General features: G+C 39.6%; 1 protein-coding gene across 11 annotated transcripts in view; it reads left to right on the top strand.

Moving 5' to 3' along the window:
- PPP2R2B (protein phosphatase 2 regulatory subunit Bbeta) overlaps nucleotides 1–26189 on the top strand; it is a 445076-nt gene that overhangs the window by 190402 nt on the left and 228485 nt on the right. For 3 of the 11 annotated variants that reach the window (XM_027605533.1, XM_027605532.2, XM_027605531.2), the window contains exon 2: nucleotides 4691–4775. The exons of the other annotated variants lie outside the window; for them this stretch is intronic. In XM_027605533.1, the coding sequence (XP_027461334.1) occupies nucleotides 4739–4775 (37 nt within the window). In that variant the 5' untranslated portion in view covers nucleotides 4691–4738. The remainder of the gene's footprint in view (nucleotides 1–4690; nucleotides 4776–26189) is intronic. 11 annotated transcript variants of the gene reach the window in all.

The following is a 26189-nucleotide window of genomic DNA, read 5'->3' as shown; positions in this document are numbered from 1 at the left end:
AGAGCATAGCCTATTATTCTGTCACTCATTTGTTTCTGTGTTTGTTTTTTTATTTTACTCTTTAACCCTTCAGCAAGTATCAGTTGAGCAACTGAAACCTCACTCATGCTTTATAAATTGGTATATGATGATACAAGTATGAAAAAATATATAAAAGTTTATTACCATTGGGTGTGTGGGGAGGAGAGAAATCAGTATAAAAAAGACTATTAAAAATTAAAGGTAGCCACACCCATGATAGAAGGAGGGTACATATGATTCCTGTCCTGTAATTCCAAGGAATTCCAAGGAAAGAATGGCTAGTAGAATATTAATGATGGCTATGTCAGGCTGATTAAATTTTAATTCTTACTATTTTTATTTTCTAATGTCTGACAGTTTTCAATAAGTATAAACATTGTTTATGTAACAGGAACAATAAAGCTGTCATTATGGTGAAAAACAATTCGTGGAATGCCTACTACGTGCAAAGAAAAAGTCTGTGGATATCAGCGTAGTAAATATCCACCTGAGTTCTTCCTTTTCCTTTGAAGTCACATTAATCATTCTTCAGATGAAAATCAGTGAGAACCCTGGAAGAGTAGTGATATGTGAAGACTCTTAACTGTCAAATTCTGTAACAATAATTCCATTCGAGTTCTCTTACCTGTAGGTCTGTGTGAAGGGGCTTTGGCAATGAGCTCGGCCCTTAGGTTCAGAGCCACTTTGGTCCTGTGTCTGGGCTGCAACAGTAAAGGTAGGTGGTATCTCTGACCTCAGCCAATCACTTCATAAGGGGGCTAGGAAGGGGTCTGGGTGAGTCAGTTAAAATCCATTGCAATGATGGAAAGCCATCTAAGAAAAAATGTCCTGGAGCCTGAGGGTCAGAGCCAGCCCCTCTGCACACGAAGGATCTCACAGTCTGTGTTTATTGACACAGAAGGTGGTTTTAATTACCCTGAAGGAATTTTTGGCATGTTTTGCCAAAGCCAGTCTTTAAATGTTTAATCAGTGGGTTTCTGACAACCAGACCTACTGGAGAGGTCTGCATATGGGGGCAGTTGGTCAAGTGTAGTGTATTGCAATGGGGCTGCTAGTGACGGAACATAGGTATGTTTTAGCAGAGAAACGTAGGCCTGAAAATAACAACTTCCACCCATGCAATGACCTTGGTTTTGGAGAGTATGGCATGTTTTATGTCTGAGAAGCTTCAATTTCCTTCCCAGCCATAGATCCTCATCTAAGCAACCTCTACTCCCTCTGTTTTTGGTGTCCTGAAAGTGAATTTGGTAAGGTAATCTAGAGCCAGAGTTGGAGCGATAAATCAAACAATCAGCTTCATGGTCCCACACTAGTGACTTGAAGGAAGGAATGTGCCTTTCCAGGTACAGGTCCAAGGAAAATGTATACTTGTAATCCTTAGTTTTACCCATTTGTGTTGACAAAATATTTTAAGAAAAGAACTGTAATAGGACAAGTAGTATGATGGTGTCACATCACAAAGCCATTTTAATCTTTCAGATAACTTCAAGGAAACCATAGTCCAAGATAAATGTAAAAGCACCAAGGAAGTTGTTTCCTTGATTTTTTGTCTCTTTGCTCTGGAGTGTCTAGTTTGAATCCTCCCACTAAGACTGTAAAAATAGTCAATAGTGCTACATAACTGTCTTTGATTCATCTCTCCACACTTAACTCCAGATGGAATTTCTTTTTTGTTCTCCTTGCATAAAAATGTCCTTCACACTATCCCCTTTCACTGCTGTCCCAACTAATCTACATAGAGACCAAATTCTACTCTCTCATGTAGACATGCAAGGGAGAGTAAGTTGGCATCTTGAAATCTGAATAGGAGCCCAAAGGCGTCTTTGGCACAATCTACTGAGCCTCCCTTTGAGCTACTGAGAGTGTCTGTGTCCTGTTTAGTGACATAGTAGTTTGGTGATAATCCTTTTGGCTTGCATGGAAAGGTTTCTCAGGCTATTTCATACTGATGTTCCCTGATCTGAGGATTTACCAAGCTTACAAGGAAGTAAGGCCATTGGAAATGAATCCCTCTCAACCATCACAACAACTGAACAAACAGTCCCACAGGTATCTTTGGTACAGCTGATAACTATCAAGTTTAAATGGTCCCTCTTCCTCTTGTCTTTTAAATTAGTCTGTGGGTGAACCAACTTGGTTTAACCAGGTTGATAGGTTATAGTCAAATTTTAGGCAAGGAAAGAGTTACATAAGATAGTAATGCTCTATGAAACTTGTGAAGGGGCTTTATATTTCTACAAAGTATTTTCACAGCTCTTACCTACTGTGCACAAAAAAATTGGAGAATAAGTTTATTTCTTATTTCCTCAATGTGAAAACTAAAATCTAATAGCGTTAATCAATTTGCCTATGATCACATAGCTGGTTTGTGGTGGAGACAAGACAGAGGTGCAGAGATCTGATCCCTAAAACAGAGCTCTTCCCATGATGTTAAAAAATGAAATCAACTTTCACTGAACTCCCAACTGGATGAAATTTTGCAGTCTTTGGAAAAAGCGTTCATTTTTGCTGACTCTCTCTGAGAGACATTGGCCACCTACATCCTTAACACAAGGTTCTTTGGGTGGAGCAACTTGGCATGTCATAGCCCTTTCTTGGGCATTAGGTGTGGGGTATGTCTCATTTCTAAGGTCATTTACTGTTACTATTCCAAATGGAAGGGTCTTGAGGCCACACTCCTGGCCACTGTCTTTGGTGCAAGCCTCAGAGAGCTAAAGTTTGACGCATATGAAAATGTGGAGAAGGCAGTAGACTTAGTTCTGTTTCATGACAGCATATGGCACCCAAATATCTAACTCACAAGTATCTGCCATTTAAAGCAAGCAAGAAAGTAGATGAGAAAGAATGGATGAATCATCACTAACACCATTTTTCCCCCCCTGGAAACATAATATAAGTGTAGTGAAACTACATTTACTGAGTGATTCTTACATGCTATTTACTTCTTTTGCTTCATTTCCATTTAAATACGTGAGCAGTGAATTCTTTATGAAGAAGATGGGCTTATTACTTAAATCATCTAACCATAATTGCTCATATATAAAATCAGGATAATACTAGTAGCTACCTTCTATGGTTGTTAAATGAAATAGTTGTACAGTGGTTAGTTCAGTACCTGACATAGATTAAACATCAGTAAGTGGTTGTTTGGTTCTCTTTAGTATTTCTAGAAGCCCTAACTGGTCATAAGTATTATTTGCACCAGGCCATACATTCTCTCTGCCCTCCAAATCCCTAGAATTCAGGATTATACTGAAAAATAAACTTAGTGGGTTGAGAACACTGACTCTGGAGACCCCCATGTTTGTATTCCGGCTCCACCACTTGCTAGCTCTGTGACTTTGGGCAAATCCTTTAACTTTGCTCAGCACAGGTGCCTCCTCTATAAAATACAGGTAACAAAGCTGAATTTCTAAGGTTGCCATGAGTATTAAATACGACAGTGTGTGTGATGTGATGTGTACTCAGTATCGAGTATGTAGTAGATGCTACGTAATGTTTGGTTGTATTTTCATTAATATTAGTTCATTTATCTGTGTCCTACAACAAAATCGTTACTGTCAAAAGATGGTTGTTTTCATTACAAAACAGAGGAGAAATTAACACCCTAACCTTAACATTTGATCGAGTATCAGTTCTGGATGGTGGTAATTCATCTCTTTTAAATAATAAATATCTCATATAATATATGGAATCTTGTGAGAGTCTACGCCAACTGCTGCCCTTTTCTGAATATGAAACAAAACATTAGGATATGAAAATCCATTACCTACTCTATATAGCATTAGTAGGATAGTTTTTAAAGGTAATAGCTTTGAGATATTAAAAAATTAATGATAATAAATAAATTATAAACCTCTCTATATTAGTGGTATGTTGAAGCTTCTTATTAAGGCTTAATTTTGTTGTTTTTCTTAATATTGTAGCTTTATTTTTAGTACTTCTTGTATTGCCTTATTCATAGATTCTCCCAGAGTATAATCCTAATACCTCTGGACACTGAGAGAAAGGGAGCCTCTTATAATCGGTGAAATAACACATTCCTGTTTCAGAATACTTCCAGTTGCTTAAAAGTTCTGCATACCAGAGCCATCTGTGTTTTTACCCGTTGCTGCTAGCTCTCCACTGTGAAGCCTTACCTCAAAAGCTTTGTATCCTTGCTTTCATGATCCCTCTTTAACTACGTGGAGGTCATTCCCCTAACAGCCCCCAGCCTCCTCAAAACTCCTCGCACGTTTTCTGGCCGTTGTTTTCAAACTTAATGTTTATTAGAACCACCTGAAGTGTTTGTTAAATATAAATTGCTAGGCTCCTCCCAGTGATTCTAATTAAATAGGACTGGGAAAGAGCCCAGAAGTTTGCTTTCTAGTGGAGTCCTGGGTGGAGGCACTGCTGCTGGTTGGAAGCGACACTTTGAGAACCCCTGCTCTCCAGAATCTGAAGGCAGCCCACTAACAGTTGAGGAGGCCGAAGCACAGAGAAGTTTTCTAGAGTTGGCTGTATTACCTACCGTATCAGCCTGGATTTTGACAGACCAAGAGCAACCTCACACAAAGAGGCTATTGGGGGGGTGGGGGACTTAGAGCATGTGTAATGCACCTGTATGTTACCAAAAATTGAAGCATCACTACCTCCTGGAGTCTGGATCTGAACCCCATGTTTGTCACAGGAGCCAAGGGAGAAGCCAAGACAGAGAATAGTGGCACAATAATGAAGCATGAATTATCCAGATGAAAGCACCTATGGAAATAAAGGTATTAGTATTATTATTTATACCTACTATTTTTAATAAAATAGCAATATGGAAGTGTTGAATAGTTCCAATTGCTTAAAAGTTGCTCTGGGGGACGCAGATCAATTACCTCACGTTTTAAAATGAAAGTGTAGATAATAAGCACTGTTTGACTTACTGTTTTCAGAACATGTTTTGATGAAATGTGTTGCTACACAGCAGAAACAAGTAATGATGACTGGTTATAAAGTTAACCAGGAAAGAGGTGAGGCTCTGTAAGACTAGACCCGACTGTATAGATGCTGGCAATGTATGCAGACTAGGCTAGAGAATCAGACAGATGGATTCACTGCTCTAACAGAAAGCATTGGGCCAGGAGGTGAAGAAAGAGACAGGGCTTCTTACTATGTACAACGAAGAATGAAGTCTTTGCTAAATGGTAATTTTGAATTAGGAAGGAAATCGGGAAATTACCGCGTAGGAAAAACGGTAACTTCTAACCTATATTAAACGCTTGGAGGCTCTGTTAGTATGACCACGGAGCCATCCCACCTGATCGGGATGAAGTAGCGTGAAGGCTTCTGCTAGCTTTGATTTATTCCTTCCTTCAAACTATGGGGTGAGACTGTTGAACTTTGCAGCCTCCACACATGGCTGTGTTTTGGGGCCCTCGGCAATGAAATCTGATTCAAAGGAACTCTAATTTTTATTTGAGAGAAAGAATCATCAGAGAATTCTCCTCTGCGGTGGAGTTTGTAACAGAGATAGATAGAAACCCTGAGTCCAGTCGAAGAGTAAGACCTGCAGAAGAGTTTCTTCTAAGGAAAGGTATGGGGAAAGGAGAGTTTCCAGATAAAGACTTACTCTAGGAAAATAAAATGAAAAATGTGGTCAAAGACTTAAAGGGAGAAGAAACAAAGAGCAGATGTGTGTATTTATACATATGGATATATGTGTCTGTATATTCTCCATCAGCTAATGGATATGGGTGAGTCAGGCTTTGGTGTCCCAAGGGAATTATGCAGCCTTAGCTTTATACATTTGTATAGATGCCACACGGGCTATATTCCCTAATGTGCTTCTTTATATAAGAAAAGAGTAGGCTTTGTTTTCAAAAAATACCTTGGGGTGTTTGTGTTGGGAGGTAGAGTCTAGCTCTTTCCTTGCTATAGAAAAATTCCACGTTTTTCTGTCTGACCTATTTTAATGAAGAGTTTACATCTGTTGTAATTTCAGTGTACCTTTCTTTCATTCCTACCAGCCAGGTAACCTTTTCAGGGTGTTCTAATGTGGTTTTGATTGGGGAGTCCGAGTTTCATTTGGTTGGGCCTTCGTTGCTGCTTTAATGAGATAAGACTAGATAGACTTCAAATGGGTTTCCCCGGAGCAGCCTTCACTCCCTCCTTGCCTCCTCCAAGAGGGAGGGGACGGAAGGGATTGGAATACTGTGTTATTTGGTCATGTTTTTCTGACCTGTGTCATGTCAGCCTCGAAATTTCCAAAAGCGCAAAAGCGGCAAGTGGGAAAGAGTTCAGAGTCAGAATTTTAAGAGCTTGTTGGGAGGAAGAATGCTTTTCACTGCACCTCAAGTCCAACTGTTTCTGAAAAATCCTTTCCAAGTACAAAGACGGTGCCCTTTTCAAAAATGCTGAGGGATTGGTAACTATGTAAGCATTGTGCATAGCTCTGTGATTGAGTGTGAGGTATAAAATGAGTGAATGTCTGTTAACGTAGTGTAAGCCTCACTTCAAGGCATTATTTTCTCAAGTTAAGCCGCTTGCTTTGGAAATGGAATCCATTAAAATTCAGTTAAGATTGCCTTGAGTTTTCATCTAAGATTATTTAATAGCAGTGTAAGGCAAAAAACCACGTATGATTGTCTCTGACTTCCCAAACAGTGCTCCAACGAGAAATCGTACTGTTCCATGTAGCAGCAGGGTGGTGTGAAAGGAGTCTGCCATCAGCCTTCCATTTACTAAGTATTTATTCCACACTCGTGTGCCTGGTGCTATGATCTGCCCTGGAATGCAGAGGTGTGATACACACAGCTGATGCCTTCCCTTGAGGCACTCCTGGACCAGGAGGGGACACAGGACCACAAGTAATGACCCTGCAGGATGAGAAATTCTGTGACGGGGATGTACAGGGGGCTGCGAGATGATGTGAGAGTGTTCAGAGGAGAAATACGTGGCTCAGCTGAGACCCGAAGGATGAGGAGAGGGAGACTGAAAAGTGTTCCAGGTAGGGAGATTGGGATGGTCAGAAGATAATGGCTTCATCCTCCCAGAGTCATTGAGTAGTTCAGGGACTTTAGGAAAAAGTCTGTCTGGAAGACTTAGTTTCTTTATCTTCCTGTGGAGCATGGTGGTGGTGCTCATGGTGGTGGCCACGGTGGGTGCTGTTTGTGGTGGTAGAGGAAGACAGAGAGAAACTATAGCAGTTAATCCTTACTGAGCACTTGTTATGTAGCATGTTGAAGTACGCTAAGCACTTCCTTTCGTTCATTACCTGTTAGAGTTTTATGATCACCTGATGAATGTAGGTACCATCATGGTCTGTGTTCTACAGACGAGAAAAGTGAAGCTGAGGAAAGCTAAGTAAGGTGAAGGTCACGTTGCTAGTAAGTGGAAAAGCCAGGACTTAAAAACAGAAGTTGACTCAAGAGCTTGCATTTTCCACCATTACTGTGTTATTAATAATCTCACTTTTTCAGGGGCTGATATAAATAAAGATGAGCAGGATAATTCATTTGAAAGAGCTTTTTAAGCTGCGTGGAACTCTAGATTGTCATTGCACATGTTGAGCTGAGGCATAGGTCATGTGCTCAGTAGCTAGCCTAGATTAAAAAGTAAAAATGGCTTCAGCAATATATGGGCTGTCGTCCCTTGCCTTGTTAGCACCTCCTCCAATTCTTTGACCTCAGCACGTTGGTAGGCAAACATGGCAGTCCCCAGGGGACGCTTTTTGAAGCAACAGAACGTTAGATGAGGTAGACCAGGGATTTGCTCCCAAATGGCAGTTGCTGTGTTAGAAAGTCCTCAAATATCTCTGAGATCGTTAATCTCTGTTAGTCACTCCCTGCCTCTCCATGACTGCTCAGCACAAAGTGAAATGGAGGCTTGACAATGATCCAATTCTTTTTAAGAGTCTTGGCTTCTAGTATGGGTAATCCAAAGCCTCAACTGGACTTTTTAAAATTCTGGACTACCTAGCTGATGTGTGTGTACGTATGCGCTATTGATATAGGCATAGAGTCCCTACCTTGCCTGCCTTCTTTTGCCAAATAGTCTCTCTTCCTGTCCCTTGATATTTCTGACAATCCCCCATGTGCTTTCTGCCCTTATCTGCACTTTAATCAGCCACCGTGTTATGAATTGAGGATTGCCTATCCTAGTATCACATAAGCAGGTCCATGTTGCTCACCAATACAACATTAGCAGTTATTGGGAATAATTGAAAACGTTCATAGAGGTGGCTGCATACTCTTTGGGCCCAAAGAGCATGTCTCCCCTACAAAGGGAATGGCTAGTTCAACAATGAACCAAAATAATGAATTCTTCTGCATCACAGTTCAATTGCAGAGGCTAATTATCAGTTTGTTTTTTGTCCCGCTTGAAGCCTGATAACGGGGTTTCCCTTTGGAAGCTTGATTGAGCTGGTGCGCAAGGCAAGACTGTGTAATTCAGGTAGACCAGTGAAATGCAAACAGTTTCATGTATCTGTGGTCACTAATGACCTGTAATCAAGCGTTGATTTGGTAGGTTAAAAACAAGGATGCAATTAGTTTATTTGTTCAGGAGTGTAAACAGAAGAATTTATCAATCTGCTGATTGTTCTCCTCCTTTGAAGACGAATGGCTGGAGCATTAGTCTTGAGCTGTGGCCCCTCAGAGCTGCCATTCATCTGTTCCTGAGATTCTCCCAGCTTCCTGACCAACCACTGATGAGTCTATGGCCTTTGTCAAAAGGGGACAAAAAGGGTACAGTTCTTGGTGTCCTTTCTCTGTGGCTTTTCCTCTTGATGAGCTAGCTAACCACTTCAATATTAGTTTTCTTCTTTCCCTCCTTCATGGTCCTATGCTTCGACCACCTCATTTTCTCAAAGTGTCATTGTTCATCCAGCAACATTGAACCCAGAACTGTCGAGGGCCAGTTATGCTGCCACTACTGTCCTGGGTCTTAAGGTTTATAGTGGTTGTGAAGAGAGTCTTGATTCAGTCTTTGTGAACTTTACTGTCTCTCCATAGATGTCTTTAGGGTTTCTGTGTTACTAACTACTTCTTGGATTACTTATCACTAAAACCAAATGAAAACTCTCCTGCCGTGAAACAGATGCTCTATTGAGATATGGGTCTTAGCGAAGAAGGCGCTCTGATCCTTTGGGGTACATCAAAACTGGCAATAGAGGTTTTGAGGGATTATAGTGACTCCTTAGAAAAGATATACCTTGTGTTTTCCCTAGTCATTTATTTAAACAGGGGGAGTAAATACATTTAAATTCTTATGGGAGACCGTGAAGTCAAAACATAAAAGCCTCTAATCCTTCATCAGGTGGAAAATTCTGTGATCTACTTGATATCACAGAATGATAATGATACAGGTTACTCTGATGAGGCATTTGGATTGCTTAAGATCATGTTGAAACAGTGGAAATGATCTCACTCACATAGAACATGACTTCTTTCCTTATCAGCCTGAGTCACACTCTAAGCTGAAACGACTATCACTCTGTGTTGTCTATGTTCTCCTTAGAGTAAGTTCCCTGGGTCTCTTGCTCAACATGTATCACAGGGTCTAACACAGTGACTGGTGTGTAATAAATATATGCAATAAATATTTGTTGAGTGAAATTCAGGTACAGTGATTAGAGTTTGAAGACCAATCGTACCATTTGGGATATTGTGAAATAAAGCAAAATTGCTTGATAAAAATGATCTTAAGTATTAGGATTAGTAAATAATCGGCTGACCTTTTCGGGTTTTTTCATATCCCCTTTTGTGCACTTCCATATAGTGCCTATAATGCATTAGTAAACTTCCATTTCATTGCATTAATAACCCACATAATAAAAGGGACCTCCTGTTCTTGTGGAAACTACTAAAGCCTAGCAGTGAATTTTCTGTACTCATCACAAGGGTGACCTGTCAAATTTCTGGTGTGAAATGACCTTCAGAATCTAAAGAGGAGCCTTCACATTCAGGAAAGCCTTGACACTAGTGTGGGTAGATGGGTAGTCGTTTTTCATTTGTTTATTCGAGAGCTATTTATTGGACACTGTGTGCCAAGCATGGGGGTAGGTGCCAAGGATTTGGAATAGCAGGCCCTCTGGCTAATACATTAATCCAGAATAACGAAGATGAATGTACGATTGTAACTGTGCTGGGCACTGTAAAGGCAGAATTTGTGGTGCTGCAAGTGTGTGTAAAAGATTACTGGACCCAGAGATGGGAAGCTTCCCTGGTGAAGGGGTGAGAGGACTAAATCCTAAAGCCATAGTAGGAGTTAGCTATGTTGAGGAGGAACAAGAGGCATGATTCAGGGCAAGAGAATGGCATGACCAAGTAGCACAGAGAATGTGTGTCCAGGCAAGTGAAAGATGCCCCATGTGGCTTGAGTTCCCACAGGACTGGCATTAGACAGAAGCCACATCTTGCCGAGGCTTGAGGGTAGAAGAGGACTCTCTTATTTTTTTATCCTAGGAATAAAGGGAAGTGTTAAAATGTTTAAATGTGGGGAAGATGGGGAGCAGTGTTCACATTTGTTTTTCAGAAAGATCATTCTGGCTGCAGTGTAAAGAACAGATTGGAAATGCTCCAGAGTAGATTTAAGGAGACAAGTGATTTGTTCATATGAAACTGACACAGAATCTACATAATATATGCCCACGTGAGGGAGTTCCAGTGTAAAGCACATACCCTTCCAAGAGATTGAAGATGAGCTCCACTGTGGTATAATATAGACCTCTTCAAATTTCCTCTGTGTCATGCACACACACTTACCCAGACATAAATTAGCATCATTAATGCAGAATGTCACATTAGAGCCCAGTTCCCCTTCCAGCTGATGCACCACTTCAGCACCTTTCCCTTTGTACTTTACCCTTCGCCTTCAAAGGCTGTTCTCAGGTCTTATTTTCCTTCCTAGAAGTGTGAGATTGGTTTTTCTGCTATGCTATTAGAGTGATCCTCCACTTAGAGTCTAATCTGCCGTGGCTTTGTGCCTGTTTGTCAGGAACTTGGAGAATATATTAAGACATTACACAGGGTGGAAGCTCTATTTTGACAACGATTATGCCTATTATCTATTTTAATAAATGTAAATTGCTGTGGAGAAACAAACCATTTTATGTCACTTGAATCCTTTTTAAGGAAGCCTGAATCCTTTTCGTGTAGCTTAGATGTATTGCTGTCATTTTCCTTTCACAGAGTTGAATAAACACACTTAAGTCAGACCTTTGTTAGTGCACCCTCTTATACTGTTGCCCTAATAAATTGTTGTGATTTTAGTCTTTGAAATCTGTATTTGGTAACATTTGCAGATTTATCTGTGTTCCCTTCCAGAATTGAAATTATTGGGACCACTAGTCCACATGTGCATTATTATGTGCCAAGCCCTATCCTTGGTATATAACAATGAATTAAGGCACTGCTATTGCCTTTGAGAAGCTCACACTCCTTTCAGACTGTTGGAGCAAGGATAGGAGCTTAGATGATCCATGTGGTGATGAATTAGAGTTGGACACATTGGGAACAACTCATGTTTAACTTTATATAGATACATGGGATTACATGTAGAGATATTTATAAGTATGTGTATATGCACGGGCTTATGTACATACACATATTTCTTTGTCATTTGAGAGAGCCTAAAAAATGACACCCCAGTAGCAACAGGTACAACTAGCACTCACCTCTTTATTTCTAAAACCATTATCCGATGAAAGGACCCGGGAATCCTTCCAGAAATGTCTGATTCTAGGACTGGGGAAGGAAATCTACAAGATGAGGCTGGAGCCTTGTATAGTGCCAAAATGTAAGGAAGTGCTTGGAAAAAAAAAATACATTGAGAAATATGTCAAAGGGGACATTGATGGAAGTATGTCTAAGAGACACAGGAACCAACTGAAAGAGTTCCTAAACGTCTCAAGTGGAATAAGTTAAGAAAAAAAAAAGTAGTAGCAGTAGTAGTAGTATTGGGTTATAAACCAAAGTACAAAAGAAATATCCACGAATCCATACTGATATTAATAAATAATTGAATAAACTAATAAAGGACAGAGAAAAATCTCCTAATCAGAACTCCAGATTATATAGATAACCCAGCCTCAGGGAGCATAGCAAGTGGGTGTAGCTCTCCTCTCCTCCCAAAGTGTGGGCTGCACATAGAGACTTCTATCAAAAGAATACAGATTGGAAAAGGGATCAGGAAGAGTAAACTGACAGAAGAGAAACCTGACTAACACCACTTCAGCTAGGTGATGAAGGTCCACATGAATATTCGTAAGTCATGTTGATGGTAGGGAACCATGATGTGATGTAATGAAAATGACACCTTACCTCTGTGATCTTCATTTATGAGAGAAACACCAGGCAAATTACAGTAGGGAAGCCTCCTACAATACACAAGAAATATGTGTATGTACATAAGCCCGTGCATATACACATACTTATAAATATCTCTACATGTAATCCCATGTATCTATATAAAGTTAAACATGAGTTGTTCCCAATGTGTCCAACTCTACTTCACCACCACATGGATCATCTAAGCATCAAGGTCACCAGAGGCAAGGAAAGTCTGAGAAACTGCCACAAACAAGGGCCTAAAGAGACCTGACAACTAAGTATACTGTGGTATCCTAGATGGGATTCTAAAACAGAAAAAGAACATTAGGTAAAAACTGAGGAAATATGAATTAAACTATGAATTTTAGTTACTAACACAAGTGATCCATTAATTATAACAAACGTACCACCTTAACATAATACGTTTATAATAGGAGAAAGTCTGCAGGACATATTTGGGAATTCCCTGTGCTATCTGTTCACTTTTTCTGTAAACTTAAAACTATTTTTTAAAAATTAAAGAATAAGAAAGAAGCTTACAGTCTAGTAAGCTAGTAGGCAATTGTAAGACATATTGGGAGGGTGTATAGGGTCCTTGAGAGAAACATAATGGGGTTCTAACTTGTCTTTCAAATCCTGACTTGACCACTTTGAGCAGGTTGCTTAACCCTTCTCATCTTCTGTTTTATCTTCTCTAAAATGGTGATAGCACCTGCCATGAGTCAGAATGGGCTGTGAGGTCAAACTGCAGGAGTTTACGTCCCCAGTGACAAGCTGGGTGATTGACTAAACCTATCTGGGAACTAGTTCCTCATCAGTAAACAGGGGGGGAGAAAATAGTACCTAACTCTCTGTGTTGTCCTGGGGTCTGGGGTGTTGTCTCTGAAGAGCTTAGAACAAGTCCTGGCACCCCTTGCTAGGTCCATATAGGCTGCTGCTGTCTTCTCACAGGTTCACAGTGAAGACTCAATGGGACAGTCAGGGAGCGTGCTTAGCACACGCCTGGCATATCATAAGCTCTCTGTTGGTGGTGGCGGTCGCAGCAGTGGCGGCAAAGGAAAGGTTCGTGAAGGCCAGGAGAGGCCCTCCCCATGAATCCCCATGAGGTCTTCTCTGACCCTAAACTGGGAACAGAATAAGAGCTGACCAGACAAAAGGAAGGCAGGCGATGGGTGTGGGCTTTAGCAGAAGGAACAAAGGTTCCCAAGCCAAAGGAAGCATGGCACCTTACCATAACTTCAAAGATTTCAGAATGGCTGGAATGTGAAGTCTAAGGAGGAGGAAGAGGAGAGGTAAGCAGGACCAGCATTATGTCTGGAATTGAAGACTGAAGTTAGGATTTGCACTTTATCCTGGGTCAATAGAAGACTTGTTCTCTAGAACAATCACTCTGGCTGCTTGAAAAAAATGCACTGGAAGACCGGTTAGGAAGTAAATTCAGTTGTACAGGTGAGCGATCATGGTGGCCTAGATTATGGTGGTGACTCTGGACATAGGGTTAAAGCATATGAAGGCTAACAATAGGAGGCAAATACTGATCATACAATTTTGTGAAGATCTCTTTCTACCTAGGAGTCCGATGTATTATAGCATGTAATGCCTGAACAATTTCCTAATGTCTGTATAAGGTTAAAAAAACCTGTAGGGTGATACTATGAATTTTAGGCAGTGACTTTGAGATTTCTACATATATATACCAGTATGTACCATTATGGAGATTTTAAAATTTAAAAAAAGCCATAAGCACATGACAATCACATTTACTCTAGAATGCTCTAGACCAGACTCATACAATAGAAATATAATACAGGGACACCTGGGTGGCTCAGTTGGTTAAGCATCTGACTCTTGATTTTGGCTCAGGTCATGATCTCGGGGTTCTCAGATCAAGCCCCCCCATCCCCCCACACCCCCACCATCAGGCTCCACGCCCTGAGTGGAGACTGCTTGGGATTCTCTCCCTGCCCTTCCCCCGCACCTCTCTCTTTCTCTCTCTCCCTCTCTAAAAAAATATTAAAAGAAAAATAATACAAGCCACAAAGAGTCCAGATGTCCATCAACAGACGAATGAATAAAGAAGGTGTGATGTATATATACAATGGAATATTACTCAGCCATCCAAGAAAAAAAAATGAAATCTTGCCATTTACAACAACGTGGGTGGAACTAGAGGGTGTTATGCTAAGCAAAATAAGTCAATCAGAGAAAGACAATTATCACATGATTTCACTCATGGAATTTAAGAAACAAAATAGAGGAGCATAGAGGAAGGGAGAGAAAAATAAAACAAGATGAAATCAGAGAGGGAGACAAACCATAAGAGATTCTTAACTATAGGAAACAAACTTCGAGTTGCTGGAGGGAAGGGGGGTAGGGGGATGGGGAAACTGGGTGATGGGCATTAAGGAGCTCATGTGATGTAATGAGCACTGGGTGGTATATGATGAATCACTGAACTCTACCTCTGAAACTAATAATATATGTTAGTTAATTGAATGTTAATAAAATAAAATTTGAAAAGAAATAGTGAAAAAAATTTTTCAGTGGCTACATTAAATAGGTGAAATTAAATTTAATATATTTAGTTTATTGAAAAATTCATGTGGAGATAAAAATTATAAATAAAAATTTTTAATTAGATATTTTATATTGTTTTGGTTACACTGTGTAAGAATGTACATTAACATTGTGTAAACCTGGTGTGTATTTTATACTGAGGGCACACCCAATTCAGACTAGCCTCATTTCAAATGTGCAATAGCCACATGTGGCTAGTGACTACTGTATTGGACTGTATTGGACATCTCTGGTCTAGGGTTTCCAAAATCTTACTCAGAAATTGTTTTTGGCTTCATGCTTGCTGAAGAAATAACTTTTAAACAAGTTAGTCAACATTTCTGCTTTAATACATGCACATGCCAGCCGACTTTAGTGTACATATTCAAATTGCCTGTTACTTTCACTCAACAGGTTTTTACTGAGTGCCCCGTATATGGTAGTGGGATACCTACTCTTTCAGCACAGGCTATGATTTACCCACTGGTGTTTTAATTGTGAGCTGAGCCCCCTACCCCCATGGTGCCTATCCTTCATGGAGCTTACAAATTTGTGGAAGAGATCTGCAAAGTAAAACTAAAACCCAGTAAAGGCAGTAATTGTAAATTATCTGTGATGAAAACACATGAGAGACTGAAATACTGGATAACCATGGTGGGAAAGCTTTACAGAATCTCAGTTGAGTTGACATAAACTGGGAGATAAAGGTGAAAATGAGTCAGCCACGCACAAAATTGGAGCAAGAGTAGATCAAGGAGAGGAACTGGAATGTGCAAGAGCCCTGAGGCTTGTGTTGTTTTGAAAGAATCAAAAGAAAATGAGTATGGCTGAAGGTCGGTGAAGGGAGAGAGTGGTGGGAGACTAGTCTGTAGAGATAAGGTCTCTGGGGACTTTGTGAGCTATAAAGTAGTTGAAATATTAATCTAAGTGCTCTAAAATCTTTTGTTTTAAAGATTTATTTATTTTAGAGCGAGAGAGCGCTCAAGTGGGGGGAGGAGCAGAGGGAGAGAATCTCAAGCAGACTCCATGCAGAGCGTAGAGCCCAACACAGGACTCAATCTCATGACCCTGAGATCACAACCTGAGCCAAAACCAAGAGTAGGAGGCTTAACCAACAGTGCCCCCTAGGCGCTCCTAAGACTTCTTGATTATGAAGACTGCCTTAACTTCAGATCACTCTGTAGACTAAAGGTAAAAATTCAGTCAAGTGAAAGATGGAATGAAGTTTCTTCCATACATCTCACAGTGTTATTAATGAGAGCTGGAATAAGGTATGTGAAAGATCTGTGGAGCCGGTATAATGATCTCTAGAGGCAAAATGATGGAAAGAAGGATGTGTAGCTGCTAAACCCAGCTGGCTTTGTTGAGCTCTTCTTTGTAATGGAATTGTATTTTTCAGCGTCCAGGGTCCTTTCTGAATGGCATGTCAATTTTTTTTCTCCAAAAATTAAGCTGCACAGAGTGGAGCTAGGCATCTAGGTCTTCTGCCCTGCCTGTAGTTTCTGGATTTCCAGATAAATGGTTGGCTACTCCTGAAACAAATGGCTACAAATCCATAGTGATAACCTTCTAACAGTTTGTCTGTGTGGAGAAGGAAAAAATATCCAATAAGGCCAGGAAAAAAGATGACCTTTTATTTGTCTGGTGTTCTATAGTACTTCAATATATTTTTGAAATCATTATCTCATAGTTCTCATAGCTGTAAAATAGATGAAGCAAGCAGAATTTCCTCCCAAATTACAGAAGAACAAGCTGAGGCTTTGAGAGGTAGAGGGTCACATGGTTAGTTGTGGCCAAAATGGAGAGGGGGATTATATTTTCTAACTTGTATTTCTTCTATCATGAGAGAACACCAATGACTTTTGTGATCTTACAGCCTGTTAAGGCCATTCTTTTAGGAATATATAAAATAGGATGTGAGCTCATTGGGAATGTATTTCCCTTGGGACTATTTAAAACCTAATTTCCTGTACTCTGTTACTGCTGGGGGAGGAGAGGGTGGAATAGTTTTATAATCTTCCTTATTGATAAAAATAATTTGATTTCAAGCTCCAAATTAATGGGTTTATGTACTTCCCTTAGCATAGTGCTCAGTAGACTACCAAGTATCATTAGATAGTTAATAAAAAATGTTTGGGGGTGCCTGGGTGGCTCAGTTGTTAAGCGTCTGCCTTCAGCTCAGGTCATGATCCCAGGGTCCTGGGATTGAGCCCCACGTCGGGCTCCCTGCTAGGCGGGAAGCCTGCTTCTCCCTCTCCCACTTCCCCTGCTTGTGTTCCCTCTCTCGCTCTGTCTCTTTCTGTCAAATAAATAAATAAAATCTTTAAAAAACAAATAAATAATGTTTGTATTAAGACCCCAGTTGGTCATTACTTAGAGTCTGATACCTGGATAACTTTTAAGCATTAGGATGGGAAAAAGCTTACATTTAAAAATTGTTTTACTCTAATATTCCAATTTAGAGTCTAGGAGCTAAACCTTCCAACAATTAGTACTTGGTTGTTTTAACACAGAAAACTATGGAAGTATTCTTTTCAGGTGTGTCATTTTTTTCTTTGAGTTTATGATTGGAGTATAGCCATTTGGAAATAGTACAAATAGAAATCTGATCCTGGTAGATTTAAAATATGGGTTCTTAAACTTTTTGGTGGGAGTGCGGGTTTGGAGGACTAACAAAACCCTTGGAGAATTTGATGAAAGCTGAGGACCTTCTCCATAGGGAAAAATTGCCAAGAAAGCCATGAACATAAAATGGGTCATGTAATTTCAGAGAAGTCATAGGTTCCAGTGACATTCATCCCTCAATGGCTGATCAAGCATTTCACAAGATTGTAGAAAGTTGAGGCAAACAACCGTGCAGAATATAACTGAGGCATTAATGTGCAGTACATTAAGGGGAGAATATTGTACTCTGTGCCAAGAGCGGAATGTGGTTGGTATAGCTTCAGAATGATGTGGTTAGGGAATATGGATGAAGTCCTGCCTCAGGGCTCATCTGTGAAGCTAGTCCAGTCCAAATAGGATTTACAATTTTAAAAGCTTTCTAACATCAAAATTCTTCATTACTAGCCTGATCTGATTCCCTTTCTGGCTAGCAGGAGGGGCAGCACCAGCTATCTGGGTTGTGATCACTTCCTGCTTATAGGGTATTTGGGAAGGTAGAAATGGGGGGATCTCAAAATTAGAAATTAAAAGCAGTGCAAAAAAACTGGCCAGTTTTTTTTTTCCTTTTTCTTCCTTTTCCCTTCCTTTCTTCCTTTTCTTTCTCCCATTTCCCCATCCTCCCATTCTTTCTCCTTTCCTTCCTTTATTGGGGGGGGGGGCGATGCAGAGACAGGTGGACTGATAGTTCATTTAAAAACACTGCAGTGATATCTAAATCAATTATCTTTCATTCAGGAGTAGTTAATGTCACCTTTTGGATGAGACAGAACCTAGGTAGAATTTGTACTAGTGAATAATTATGGAGTTGACAGAGGGCAATAGGGATTCAGGAATAGAAGGCATTATTGTAAGTAGATGCTGCTTTAAGTTTTTGGTGCATTCTATCTTCAGAGAGAGAGTAGAAGACCTTGAATAATTTTCCTTAATCTTCAAAAGCCTCAGCTCAAATACCACTTCTTTTCCACCCCAAAAAAACCTCACTATGTCAATTTCTTCTGAATCATACCTGTATTAGAGACTCAAATTCATATTTTAATGCTTATAAAATAGCACATTGGCCACTTGAATTTAAAGCATGTTGGTCTTGTTTCTTCTCCTAGGCTTCCTGAAGGCAGACATCATCTCCCCCAGTAGAGAGTAAGCTCTGTCAGGTCAGGGACCTATTTGTTCTTTCATTACTCTTATCACAATGCCTCACACATTACAGGCAATCAGTAGATAATTTGGAAAGAGCAATTGTAACATTTTAGCCTTGTTTATTGCTCTGATTTTTAAGCTGCATATACCATACTTGCTAGTAATGGAAGGAAAAGCAATTTATTTTTGTTTTGCATAAAACCAAGTTAAAGTCAAAATAGGACTATTGGAAGTAGTTAGTATCTGTGACTGATTTTTGAAGTGTTGTCATAGTTGATGGACTTCCCAAAAAGACTTGGGGAGCATGTCTAGGTTTATGGAACTGTCTATTGGTTTTATTTTTGCTTATGTACTAGAGCTGTGTTTTTATGTATTTTTACAAATTTATGTATTTATTTTAGAGAGAGCAGAGTGAAGAGCAGAGGGAGAGGGAGACAAGCAGACTTCCCACTGACTGGGGAGCTCAGGCAGAGAACCCAAGGCCGAGGCAGCCTGATCCCAGGACCTGAGAACATGACCTGAGCTGAAATCAAGAGTCAGACACTTAACTCACTGAGCCATCCAGGTGCCCCTAGAGCTGTTCTTTTAAATCAAAAGTTAACTCAAAAGAGAAATTCATTCGGTTATTCTGAAGACAAAAGAAACTGAGATTTGTTAAGCAATGACTACTATATGCTTAGGGACTGAGCTTTGTAATTTTACATGTGTTATCTCATTTTAATTATAAGAGCCCTGCAAATAGAAATATGTATTCTTCTTTTCAATTTAGAAGCAGATTCAGAGAGGTAACTAACTTACCTTAAGTTCTGTAAGGACAAAGTACCTGGCACAGAGTAGTCATTCAATTAAATATTGAATTAAGTTCATGCAGGGGTACTCAGTGAGTCAGCAACTGATCAAGTATGAGTTTGAACTCAAAGCTGTTGATATGTGAAACTTATCGTCTTTCCACTACTGCCTCTCCTGTAACTAGAAATTCTTGTAGAAGAAAACAGAGCCAACATTGCTAGCTTTTCTTTTTAGGCCTTTGCTCTTTCAGCTAAGGCTACACAACTCAAGTTTTCAACATTTGGCCCCAAACATTATTTTCCTTTGTGCTATTTGCCCAGAGATGATGCTAAAGATAAACTTGACTTTCTGGCAAAAACTCAGAACGATTGTGTTATAACACACTCTTCGTGATACCCCAAGGAAGCAAAAATAAACATTTGGAAAGAAGGGTGAATAAAATTACAAAAGTGGTGACACTATTTGCATTCTATTCTACTCCTCTCCACCCTAGGGTGGGGGCTAATACAGCCAATAAGTCAACAAATTAGAACTTTATCTTGTTTTATCATTCCAGTTTGTAGACCTGCTTTTAATGGAATCCTGGCTCTCAAAGATGCTGATGACTAGCCTGGTCAGCAGATTTAATAAGTCTTTTCCTAAGCTATAGTAACAATGAGAAAATACTAAGTATTATAAGGACAAGCAAGCTCTAGTGCTTACATTTAACCTACTAGCTGACACAAATACATGGTTTTTAATTTTTTAGAAATTCCATCTACATTTTAGGACTCAATTTGAATCTATGATTGGTGGATTTGTTTTGTTTTTTGAGTACTAAGTCCCGTTTGCTTTTCTGCCACCCCACGAGCATCACAGAGATGAGGTATGTGTTGCCTGTCTGCAGGAGAGAATCATGTAGGGCAAGATTAGAGCCAGCTCCTAACTAATTAGAAGTTAAAGGGCAGGAGACTAACGATCACTATATGGAACACTCCTCTGGATTTTAGCCTGTCAAGAGTGGAAGGGTTGGTCCTGGGAGATGGTCTTTACGCAGGGAGGATGAATATCCACTTTTCAGAAATGTTGAAGATGAGGGAAGACTGGGCTAAACCTCCAGTGCCTCTTCTGACAGGAGTTTCTCTGGTTCTCATTTCCCAAAGTGCCCTTTGTCTTTGGAAACTAGTAGTTTGGTTTTGTTTCTTATTTTAAGGAAACTTTACCTGGAGAGACAGAATAAAGGGCCAAGGGAAAAATATATAAAATAAAATACCATGTAAGATTTGTTGAATAAGGTAATTAGTCATAAATACATTAGTACCTCTCTCTCTCTCAGGATGGAGTGGAGGGCAGAAGACACTTCACATATCCTGAGCCCTGTTCCCATACCCATCTTAACTCTGCGCTATGGCTTACCCTAAAGTCTAGTCTACCTTCTTCCCTGTCTCTAAATGTCTAAATGTTCTCCCTCCTATTAGGTGTGTTTGCAGGTACCCCTTTCCTTCCCTTCTTTCTAGCACAGTGATCTTTAGAAATCTTTAACTCTATGTTTTAGCTTACTCTCTTATAAAATGGAGGTATTAGTGCTGCCTTGCAACATCATTATAAATGTTAGAGAGATTGTATGCAAAATAACAAAATGGAATCTGGGAAGTGGTAGGTGGCCATTTTTATTTTTCTTGCATATATTTATTTAACAGGTAAAGACATGAACACCAGCATGAGTGTATGATAAGCTCACTGTTAGGGAGACAACATAGAATCTTCTCACAAGGGGCTCCTAAAATACTGAGAAAGACATTATTTTACTGCAGAGTGGGACATGGGACTAGGGAGCAAATATACTTGGGAAATCAGTTCAGATATCCAAATCTCTCATAAGTCAAATTCTTTGATTCCATATTCCTCTATTCTAGAAGCAATTGTTCCTTCTTTTGAACTTCTTAGTAGTGTGCTATCCAGTAAGGTCACCACACATGTGACTTGTGGCTACTCTGCTTTTGACATTTGGTTCTTTTACTTGGGATGTCCTGTAAGTGTAAAAGACACACCAGACTTCAAAGATGAGTACAAAAAGAAAGTAGAATATCTCATTAGTAATGTTTTAATGTTGATCACATATAAAATGATATTTTGGATACCTTGTGTTAAATAAAATTTAAGATAAGTAATATGTAAAATTAATAAGAGGTAATATTAAGTTCATCTGGATTTTTTCCTACTTTTTAGTGTGACTAGAAAATTTAAAATTACGTATGTGGCTCACGTTTTCTGTTGGACACTGCTGTCCTCGTACTTCATTGTGCCACATTATGGCCACATCAATTTATACTGCCCACACTTATATGATCCTAACATACTGTATTTGCCATATGGACTATTTTTGCTTCGAAATCATAAACTCCAGGACACTGTTTACCATTATTATCGATGCTGCTATTCTCATAGCACATAACACCGAGTCTTCAATACATATTTGTTGGATGGATGGGTAGATGGACAGAAGCTATATTCTGGGGCCTGCGAACTTGAGAGAAAGGTAGTCTTCCATTGTCTTTGATGCAGAAGGCAAGTTCAGTGGCTGCAAACTGTCAAAATGTCACCCTACCTCACTAAGATAGTATTGTGTCAATTACGTAATAAAGCTCTAACCAGAAGGCTAATCAATATGTCCTAATACTACATCTGTGTCTGCAGCTATCTCTGTGACCTTTGGCAATGACTTGTCTCTACAAGGAAGAGTTCTCAGAGTTCCACAAATGTTTGTGTTTTGCAAATGACAGAAACCTGGCTGTCACTCATTAGGCAAAACCGCAGAACCTCTGAGGCACTGCCTCCTTGAAAGGTCCAGAAGTAGTGAGAGCAGCAGTCTCTAAAGGATTCATCTCAGGAAGGCAGGCAAATGGTGTTACCCTAGTAGCTAAACAGGGCCAGCCCAACTTTACAAAGTATGAGCAGAGTACAGTTAGCTGGAATTCGGAGTCGTCTCTCATTCTGACTCAGTACCCTTAAACAAGGGAAACCAGAAGTTGAATGCAATTTTTGCCATAGATCGCAATACTATTTATTATCTTGACAGAATATCCTTATGTTGGATACTTGGCTGTATGTCATTACCATATGATTATGAGCAGACCCTTCTTAGCAGGTTAGCTGGAGACATTTCCTAGTGAAGAGCCTTGATAAGTTTGTGAGGGGCCACAGCCAAACTATACATCATAACTGGTTCCACAGGAGTTCATACTCCAAGTGGGTGGGGAGTGAGTTAGAATTTTTTTTACCCATTTGAGCTTTAGCAAGTGCTATATTGACTGCGGTGAGTATATTGGCAACTGAATGGGCAGGGAGTAGGAGGCAGAATTACTTACAGACCTAATGGTGAATTTCCTGTCACAATGTGACAATAATGATAATAAAAATAATAGAGTGCTTATTATGTGTTAGACATAGTGTTGAGTTTTAAATATGAATTACTGCATGTATACATCACAAGCAACCCCGTGAAGTTGGTGGTATGGTCACTACTTTCTTACCCAGGCTTGGGTAAGGTTTTGTTACGTACTTAGAGTCACATAGCTTATGCCTGGTGGAGCTGGGACTCCAACCCAGATCATTAGGCTATAACTAACAAAATATACAGGATATCTTTGATGCAGAAGTAGTAGCATCTGTTTTCCTTAAATAAAGCAGTGTTTGGTGAACAACATTAAGCAGAGAGAAAATTCTGTCAGCCTTTTTCACAAGTGATGAATCCTGTACTGGTTATTTGCACCGTACTGCCTACACTAGTGAGGGAGCATGAGATGGTTGGGTTGTAGATGCATAAGACTGGGACCTGGGTCTGGCCCAGCTCTGCCAGCTCATCACCTCTCTGGGCCTCTTTATTCAACTATGGACTACAGGGGCTGGAATACACTGAGTTCTAAGGTTTTGTGCAATGTTCGAATTCTGTAAATCTTAAAACTTGAGGGGAACGAGGGATGTGAAACAGTGGTCATTCTTCCCCAGGCTCAATGTGGACAGGTGACACCAAAGATGAACATCTTCCTTAGAACTAACAATGCCTTGAGAGGGTAGGGAGCAGGCTCACTCACCTGTGCAATTGGGCTCCGTGCTGCCTCATAAAGTAGTAGACTGGGAACTCAGAACAGTCTCTGAAATTTGTACTTGATTTGGCCACATTTCACAATTTTTAGTTTTGTTCTTAAGGGAACATTTGAATGTTACTTACTCTCCAAATAAATGAAAAAAATATATACTAGATTGAATGATTATTAGGCATTAAAATTTTTTCTTCTAGACTATAACTACAGATGGGTAAATAATTCCTTAAGAAATTTTTTAGATAATCTTTTATTTTGATATCTGAAGTCCACTTTTGGACCACAAACCAAAGCACTTGACCTTTCTGAAAACTGTAAAGATTTAGGACTTCTCATATGGAAATGCTCTCAGTATTGTAGCACCAATTGGAGCTCTGTGCCTTGCTAATGAAACCTGAAAAACAAGGAGGTTAGCTGGTTGACATAAGTGTAATATTTATGGGTAAGCCAAAACAATAGTACATTTCACCAAGAAAGACATGTAAAGCCGTGGTTAAAACCTTTGGCTCTTGATTCAAATAGAATAATTCTAAATTCTATTTCTGCCACTAATTTGTTACAACCTTGATTGAGTCACCGTACTTTCAAAATATCAATATCTTTATCATGAATGATGATAAGGGGACTTACCTCCATAGAGTTAGTTTGAGAATGAAGTGGATTTTGTATGTAAAACCCCTAATATCTTGCTTAGTGCATTCACTGCAAGCCCTCAAAAATGTTAGGTACTTCTATTATTAGAAGACAAGCAATTTGCCATCTAAGCAAGTATCCTTTCAAGAAGTCTAGATATCGTAAAATCATATTTTACCAAGGAAATCATTAGACAATAGGTTAATGTAACCAGAGAAGTAGTAAGATCATTTCCCCAGGGCTAATTTAGAGCCACATTATCTAAAACCCTGGAATGTGTGTAGAAGTAGCAGTAATTTCTTAATCTTAGATAAACAGATTCATATAATGAGTCATCTCTAATTTCCCTGCAGTATTATGTGAAAATACAGTTCTGCACATTGAATATTATTTGGTTCTTAGGACATTCACTATTGATTGTTGAAGAAGACAAGGGGATCAATATTAATAAATGTTGGAAGTTGTCAGCTGTGCTACTGGGAGGAGAGTGGTGAGGGGGGGGAAGAAAGAGAGAAAGAGAGAGAGGGAGAGAGAAGGAGGGAGAGGGAGGCATTAGTTGCCTGACAGAGCACTTCGTGGTCCATCTCATTACTTTCCATTCACCAGAGCTTAATATGAAAATGCCTGGGAGAATGGAGAAACTGTTTAAACATGTCATTCCCACAGTAGGTGAAGTGTCAAGATGCCATAACCATTGAATGCCCTGAAGTTAGACACTGCCTTGTCACGCTGAAGGCAAAGTCAAGGTGGAAAATGCCATGTTTCTACTGCCAGTGTTCAAACAGCCTGGGGAATTTGGTATGACGGTACAGACAGGTTTTGTTTCAAGGCATCCTGAGAACTTAGCTTACTTAGATCCTTGCATGTACTCTTGCTGTGACTAGTGAAGGCTTAAAGATGACAATGAAATTATTAGCTAGTTAGTAAACATTCCATGAGAGGAAACGTAGCACAGCCAAGTCTCCCTGCTGTTTAGGAATGTAGGTAAAAATCTCTTTGTAGAATGTGCTCACTCAAAGCCCTGCACACTACACACATACATATGATGATCTGTTTGATGAACTTGATACATTAGTGCTGAAAGTATTTGAAGGTGATGAGCTAATGTGGAAATTTTAGAAAAGATAATGCTAAAAATGAAGGAACAGTGATGCTAGAAATGAAGAAACAATAATGCTGGAAATGAAGTAAGAAGCAAAAGCAGCCTGTGACCTATCTGCTGGAAGTATCTGGATTGTTTTAAGGAGTTGGCTCTCTGATAGTAACAAAAGGATGACAGTGAAGATGAACAGTGTCTCCTCTCTAGTTTGCAGAGAGCATGTAAGGCATGTACCTCAGTTGCTCTGTGAAACAATAGTGTAGTAGCAAGTCACCTAATGGTCTTGGAAACAATAAATATTAAAGCGGTATGGAGAAGACACCATAATTATAATGTGTGATACATGCAGTCTAACCAAGCTGGAAGAAGAAGCAACTAATGTTTAAGGTTTAGACACTGTGGTTCTGCTTTATATACATTATTGCCTTTAAGTGCCACATTAACCTTATTGAAAGGATATGATTATGATGGTGGAATCAGGACAGCTAATTTCCACACCAGAGTTAGCCTGTGTCAGAGAATGTGTTGAGCATATGACATGAATTATTTCATTTACTTTTCACATTCCTATAAGGTAGATATGTTTAACTTCATTTAACAGATGAGTAAACTGAAGATTATTGATCAAAGCCTCTCCCAGGAAGGATTCACCCCCAGATCTTTCTAACTTCTAGAAGCACTGTACATGCAGTTGTAATAAAAAGTACAAAGAAATCATAAAGAAAAAGAAGAGGAAGAAGAAGATGCATCTGTTGAGTTTTAACCATATACCAGGCAGTGAGCAATAAGTTTTGCATGGAATATCTTCTCTAACCCTCGCAATCCTGCTGTACCTTTTTTATTGATGAGAAAATAGCGATTTATTGAAGTTACAAAACTTGCCCAGTTTTAAGCAACACAAACTGTAAACTC

Source organism: Zalophus californianus, chromosome 5, assembly GCF_009762305.2.
Source record: "Zalophus californianus isolate mZalCal1 chromosome 5, mZalCal1.pri.v2, whole genome shotgun sequence".
Taxonomy (NCBI): domain Eukaryota; kingdom Metazoa; phylum Chordata; class Mammalia; order Carnivora; family Otariidae; genus Zalophus; species Zalophus californianus.
Note: the sequence above shows the minus strand (reverse complement) of the source record. Positions and strands in the feature narration are given on the sequence as shown.